The following is a 7,284-nucleotide window of genomic DNA, read 5'->3' as shown; positions in this document are numbered from 1 at the left end:
ATAAAATGGTTCAGTTTAAAATGTGTTAGAATAGTTGCATTTTGATTTCCCGTTGCATGTCTGCGTTTAAATTGACTTTTACAATAAATCTTGTTGTAAGTCCAGTTTACAATGACTGCATAATATTACTTTTATTTATTTTTAGTAAATGGAGACATTTCTGATCCGGATGGTGAACTTGTAGATGATACAGAATTTAAGTATGCGAATTCATCCATGGAAGTGACTGGTAATTATTTTTAAGACAATTTGTTTCTATTTTGAACATTTTAGTCAGTCGCGCTTACTGGTAAATACTATAATATAAAAGTTATTAATGTAAATATTATTATAGGTACGCATGAGTATATTATTGCTAAGAAATTAAAAGAGGGATTCAAAATAATTTATAATAGTTCACACACAATTTTATGACCTTAATAAAATGATCTCTATCGATATCGTTTTTAGCCACAGAAAATGATTAAGTAGTACGTTTTAATTTTAGTCTGTTCTACGACAGCTTTTAATGTGCGCCATTCTTAAAATAATCGCAATGCCATCATTATGACAAGCATTTCTCAAAGGGAATAATAATTAATGTACTTTATTTCGATAGTCTGTTCTACGACAGCTTTTAATGTGCGTCATTCTTAAAATAATCGCAATGCAATCATTATGACAAGCATTTCTCAAAGGGAATAATAATTAATGTACTTTATTTCGATAGTCTGTTCTACGACAGCTTTTAATGTGCGTCATTCTTAAAATAATCGCAATGCCATCATTATGACAAGCATTTTTCAAAGGGAATAATAATTAATGTACTTTATTACTTTGAAGACTAGTTTCCAATAAAATTTTCTCTACTACGTTACTTTTAAACTATAGAATGATTGAATAAAAAGAAAACAACGGGAATAACGCCCAAATAGAGCTACAAAAATGGACAGATAATTTTCGATCTTTTATTCTGTTTCCTTTCGGAAACAGAATAAAATATCTAATTCTGCTTGAAATTGTATAATTGTATTTGCATTCAGTTTCCTCCTTCCTATTACTTGTAGCTTTCAGAAACAAAATAAAAGGGCTAATTCTGCTCGTAATTATATTTACAATGAGTCTTTTTTTCTTCAATATTTGTAGCTTTCAGAAGAGGAAATAGAATGGCAGCAATAATAAAGGGAAGAGTTGACAGCTCGTCTTTTTATTTTTTTCTCGCATGGAGAGCATTGCTTATCTTTTTGACATTTACATTTTAAATCAGTGTCCTTTTTCCTAAGTAGCATAGTTTAGGTTTAATGGCCTATGCCTCGTTACTTAAACCTCAAACTCCAATTTTTAACTAAAGTTTAAACATTTTTCTTTTAACTTTTTAATCATTGGTGTGACTAATTTATGTAAAAATACAGACTGATGAGTTTTAGTTAAATGCGAATTTTTTGTTCCTTTAAATTTTGTTAAGTTTTCTTGCTAAGTTAACTATAGTTACCCTTCTGAAATTAATGTCTACTTCAGCAAATTTGAAATAAAAAAAAATTACTAAAGTGCTAAAAATATATAAGATAATAATAAGCGTCAATACACTAATTAGCTACATTTAGAAGTAGGTGAAAAGGTTGAAATAAAGAAGAAGTGAAGGGCGGTAACATGGAACACCTATGAGTTTCATCCAGCATTGAAATTCCCGTTGACATTTTTCACCTCTCTGATGATTTGATTAATTTGGATAATAATTTCGTTTTGCCCTGATTAAATACTAATTTGTAACGGTTAATAATGATATTTTTTGATAAATGATTAAATATACATATAAAGGATGGATATAAAACACAGTGTTTATTTACGTATTACCCAAATTTACGTCTCACATGCGCGTTCATTCTTGGAATTCTCTAGCTCTTAGTTTTAGTTTAATGAGATTGAAATTGTAGATGTTTTAAAATGAAATAAAACCACAGATTACGCTGGAGAACATTTTTGGTTCATGGTTATTTACGTCACTGATTTTAAATCTGCAATCGATTCGTATTAGCTTAAAAATGTTATATGTAACAGGGGGTCTCGTAAATATTGCTACAAGCTTCTAGGGAAGTTAGGGTTTATCATCAGGATTAAAACTTCGTAAAAATACGTGCTCGGAAATTTTGTCATACGTTACTAGGGAAACTCCCCTGTCATGATCTATTTCTTTGAGTGCTTCTAAACAGGTTGTGGCGTAACTACTACTACGAAAATTAAACATCAATTCACTGGTATATAAGACATGCTAACTTGATTCAATCATGAGGTACCTTTTGATAGATGAAGGTTGGCATTGTCGATAACTCCGCCTATGTCACTGGTGTCCTCCGGATGTGATTTGTACACGCAGTAACGCCCACTTCGCAAAAATCTTGACAGTAACGCCTACTTTGTTGGATGATCCACATTGAGCAGTTGACTTGCTACTTGTGACTGAAAATGCAACACAGGAGCAACAACGAAAGCTACGACGTGATGATGTTAACAACTCTCTCATTCAGGACTCAACAAACAGCTCTCCCGGTCTTTCACAAGAACAGCAACTAGTGAGATACGAACATCGAATTCTATCCCTGTTAAAATTCTGGTGGTGGTGCATTGTGGAGTAACTACCACTACGAAAATTTAACATAAATTCACTGGTATATAAGACATGTAAACTTGATTCAATCGTAAGGTACCTTTTGATAGATGAAGGTTGGCATTGTCGATAACTCCGCCCTCTACAAGGTCATAATAGGGAGTGCCCCTAGTTGCGTATGAAAACATTTCCGTTTATAGGTTCCTATATAATTTCAATAGTGATGATATGTCCTAACTCAATTATAAGTTTATAGCAACATTTACGCCATCCCCTGACGTATATAACTTTTTTAAACTTATACATGTCGACAAAAATTAGACTAAAAATGTTATTTTGAAGGGAAAAAAACTGTAGTTTTAGAAGCAAAACTTACTTCATATTCGAAATCACCACACCAGAATTAAGCAAGATCAAGTATAAATGCAACCTAAAATTTGTTCACCAGTGTAATGAGTATCATTTTATTTCATCGCTAAAAATTTAATTATTTTAATAAATTCCTGATTTTAAGCTTACATATATTTATTTTTGGAACAGGTATAAATAGCAGTTCAATACTGTCGAATTCAACAGATTTCAAATTAATTTTGTTGGTACTCTCCCTCATCCTGCGACTAAGTATGATGTTTCAAGTCACTTAAATCCAAGAAAATTATTCCATTCCTCAAGCAGAAGATGAAGGATGAAAACACAGATATCGTGATAAATATTCGACTTGTTTTCATTGTACCAGAGCTATCACTAACAAATTTCTGTGATGCCATTAAATGTGTTACTCAATCATGAATATTCTTCGATATTCCGTCAACCTGTATACAGTATTACTTCCGTTTTTACTTTGTCTTCGTGGTTGTTCTTGCTGATTGTACTTAAAGAAGAAAAAAAAACTACTGGAAAAATATTTTTGTGACATGACAATGACGGAGCTCATATTAGTATAAAGTGTTTTCCATTTGGCGACTCGTGAAGGTTGTACTGACACTCAAATCAATGTTATCTTCGCAATCTTCAGATTTGTTGTACATCATAAAAAAGCTTGAAGTTCAGGATATTAAAAGGCTTTACAAGGATATACTATCTATTTAGCAAAAATGCAGTTGATTCAGAATCAAATGAGGGTAAAAATAAAATAAATAAAAATTAGAATTACTGAAATTAATTTGAAATTGGCAATGTTTTTTCTAACCTAAATAAGGACGATGATATACGTGATTTCACATTATAACAGTTAAGAATAAATATAAAATCAGAATTTATTCAATTAAATCAAATGTAAGCATTACAAAAAAAAATACTTGCAGGGTGTCCCAAAACTCATGGTACATACTTTAGGTGGTGACTGAAGACTACTGGACTAGCACAAATCAACATTAGTGTGTTAGCGCTAGAGTGCAAAACACGCTGTGTCACGAAATGATGAGAAACAAGACATACATAGATGGAATGAAAATAATCCGATAAAATGAAGATAAAGATTATATTTAACAAAAGGAAATTAAACAGCACTAAGTCTCACACAGCAATTGCTCAAATTTGCGGTACCAACATTAATGCGAGTTTCACTAGTCGAAGGAATGACTGACCCTTTAATTGACGGAAGGAATGACTGACCCTTTAATTGACGAAAACACACTCTCTCACGGAGTCAGTAGCTTTCGATCCGGGCAATAAGGATCGAAAGCAGAATCAGACCATCAACAGAATCTATATTCAACGGAATCTATTTCAACAGAATCTATACGACCATCGTCGTAGATGAGGTACTACATATGATCAAAGAAAAAAAGGTCTAGATACGAAATTAAAAGTCCAGACATAGAGAAGTCTACGAGTCGTTGTATATATTTTTTATATGTTACGACTTCAGTTGGGATCATGGCATGTATGGTGGTTTGTACTTGTCTAGCTGTACTCTGTCAGCTTTAATGTATGAATTTTGGGACACCCTGTATTTACAATTTTTGAAGCCATTTCTCTAACATTGTCGTAAATCAATTTCAAACTGGACCGATTTCCGGTGAATTGGTTTAAAAGGAATGGATAATTAAATCAAGAAGACAAAAAACTTAAATCAGTAATAAATCGAAAATATTGCGCAACCCTTTGTCAGAAAAATTTAAATTGAATTTTGAAAAACAAAAAATTTCAGGAAATCAGTTTAAAAAACAAATACTCTTTTTTTCTTCGAAAAACTTACATAAATGGGATTAGCGTATTAATCTTAATTGATTGTCTTCCAAAAAAAAACAAAATGCTTATTCTTTTTTAAAGTAATTATTTCTATTAAATAAAAGTATTTGAAACTCTTGCAGTTTATCGCACAAGTGAATATTATCTAACAAAAATACGTTGAAAGATATATTTTTCTTTAATCAATCATACAGCAGTAATTAAAATAAATAAATTGAAGCTGTAAATTATTATTTGAAACTGATTATTTTAAAATTTTCTTAATTTTTATACCTGCTGCTCACCTGCTTTTAACTACAATATATGTTATGAAAAAAATTCGTTAGTAATTGCTTCCCTAACTTAATGCATATATTTTACAATCTGAAAATATATGTTATCCTATTAAATTTTCAAAGTGAAATTAAAACTATTAATTTAAAATAAAAGTTAACTTCAAGCATTTAATTTTAAGAAATACAAGATCAGAATTAAAATTTGTCCAAATTTTGAGTTATGTTATTAGTATATAAATTTGAATTATTTTCCTATATACATGAACTAATATGTAATTAGAATCGGAATAAATTCTTTAGAATATATTCCCATTAAATTCGAAATTGAATTCAAATTTTTATTAAGGAAAATTTGATAAAGTACTTTTGTGATTGCATCCTTTATTTATAAATATATTGTTATCTGAAAATTTACTTTATCCTCATAAATTTTCAAAGCAAACTAAAAAACATTAATCTAAAATAAAAATTGGTCTGAAGTATTTCATTACATTACATATGTGAGTTGCTTTAAAATTTACCAAATTTTAAGTTTTGTTGCTCTCGTGTATATTTCAATCAGTTTCTTATTTTCTTAAGAAACTATATCATTAGATTTGGAATAAATATTTTAGGATTTATTTCGATTAAATTCGATTAAATTTTCCGATTAAATTTTTAGTGATTGCAATTTTTAATTAAACTAAATATTTTATGATCACAAAATATATGTTATTCTTATAAATTTTCTGAACTAAATTAAAATGACTTTATTTAAAATAAAAGTTAGCTTCATACATTTCATTTCAATACGCATTTCACATACTTTAAAATTTGATATTTGAGTTTTGTTATTAACATATACATTTGAATTAGTTTTCTACTTTCTTGCGTTGCTATGTTATTAGATTCAGTATATTTTTTTACCAGGTTTTTCTCTCTGTTTCCATTAATACTAAATAACGTACATTAACGAAATGAAAAGATACGAGCGTATAAAACTAAAACCTCAATTCAATCCAGAAGTATAAAAATAAAGAAAGCAAATACCCTTAAGCCTGAATATCCTGAAAAGTGAACGAGCTTTAAACTTTTGAGAAAGAAATCTCATAAACAAAAAAGCCAGAGGTAAGAAGCAATTTCAAAACATTTTTTTGCGAATTACGTAATTGAATGTATAAGTGAATCTTATGTTTTATGTGTGATGGCTCTGCTTTTAAAATAAATTCAAACATAAGTTAAGTGATACTGTGATTTGGTGTTGTAAAAATGTAAAATGAATTGTTATCTATTATGTACAAATACACTATGGCTAAATATTATTGTATCTGAAGAATTTGAAATGTAATAAACTATTACATTCAAACACACGAATGGTTCTGATCAAACGGGTTTAGCATAATTGAAAATGTCGAGTTTAAATATTAATAATATATTTAAGTGAAGTTTCTTATAAAAGTATCATGTTTTTTTTTCTCCGAAAATTATAAAATTTTGCATGTTTCAGAAATTCTCCAACATTTATTACTTCTGTACCATGTTTTTTTGTCTAATGATATGATACGAAATATTAATGATAAGTTATGTTTGTTGTAATTAATTTAAAAAATAATTTCTAGTCCTTTGATTAGAAAAAAAATATGAGAAATATAAGTTTAATTTTAAATTCGACAAAAATGAGAAGTATAAATGTAAATTTCATTTAATATTAAAAAAATATGAGAAATATAAATGTAAATATCATTTTATATTCAGAAAATGCAAAAAAAATTTAATGTAACTTAAGTTTTTCATTTGATTAATATGAGAAATATAAATGTAAATTTCATTTTGCATTCAACAATAAGAGAAATATAATTTAAGGTTTTATTCCAAAAGCTTTAAAAATATTATTTTTAACATTTTTCTTTTATATTCGAAGAAGTAATATAAATATAACTATGCGCACAACAATTATTTCTCTTTGCGAATTATTAGTTAGTTCTCTTCGTTTTAATATTTTTAAAATAAAAATATAGTTACTCATAAGAACATTTTAATAAATCTTAATAAAATCATCCATATTCAGGTTATTTTTAAAATCTCCTTAAATCTCGAAACAACTACATAGTTTTTAACAAATCTTAAAAATTAAATCGTTATTAGAACTAATTTTTAAAGAATACTTGAAGTACATCATTATTTTTTAATGATTTCACCAAAGAAAGTTCGCTTTAAAAATTTTATTTTTTAAGAAAAAATAACTCTTGTGAA

At 28.3% G+C, this 7,284-nt stretch overlaps 1 protein-coding gene across 1 annotated transcript in view; it reads left to right on the top strand.

Moving 5' to 3' along the window:
• LOC107449400 (lachesin-like) overlaps positions 1–3,879 on the top strand; it is a 284,633-nt gene extending 280,754 nt beyond the window's left edge. Inside the window, exons 8-9 of the mRNA XM_071183281.1 lie at positions 146–229; positions 3,125–3,879. Of these exons, the coding sequence (XP_071039382.1) occupies positions 146–229; positions 3,125–3,228 (188 nt within the window). The 3' untranslated portion in view covers positions 3,229–3,879. The remainder of the gene's footprint in view (positions 1–145; positions 230–3,124) is intronic.
• Positions 3,880–7,284: the final 3,405 nt, after the last annotated feature.

This window comes from Parasteatoda tepidariorum, chromosome 7 (assembly GCF_043381705.1).
Source record: "Parasteatoda tepidariorum isolate YZ-2023 chromosome 7, CAS_Ptep_4.0, whole genome shotgun sequence".
NCBI classification, from domain to species: Eukaryota; Metazoa; Arthropoda; class Arachnida; order Araneae; family Theridiidae; genus Parasteatoda; species Parasteatoda tepidariorum.
The sequence above is the reverse complement of the archived record's forward strand: the minus strand, read 5'-3'. Positions and strand labels throughout refer to the sequence as shown.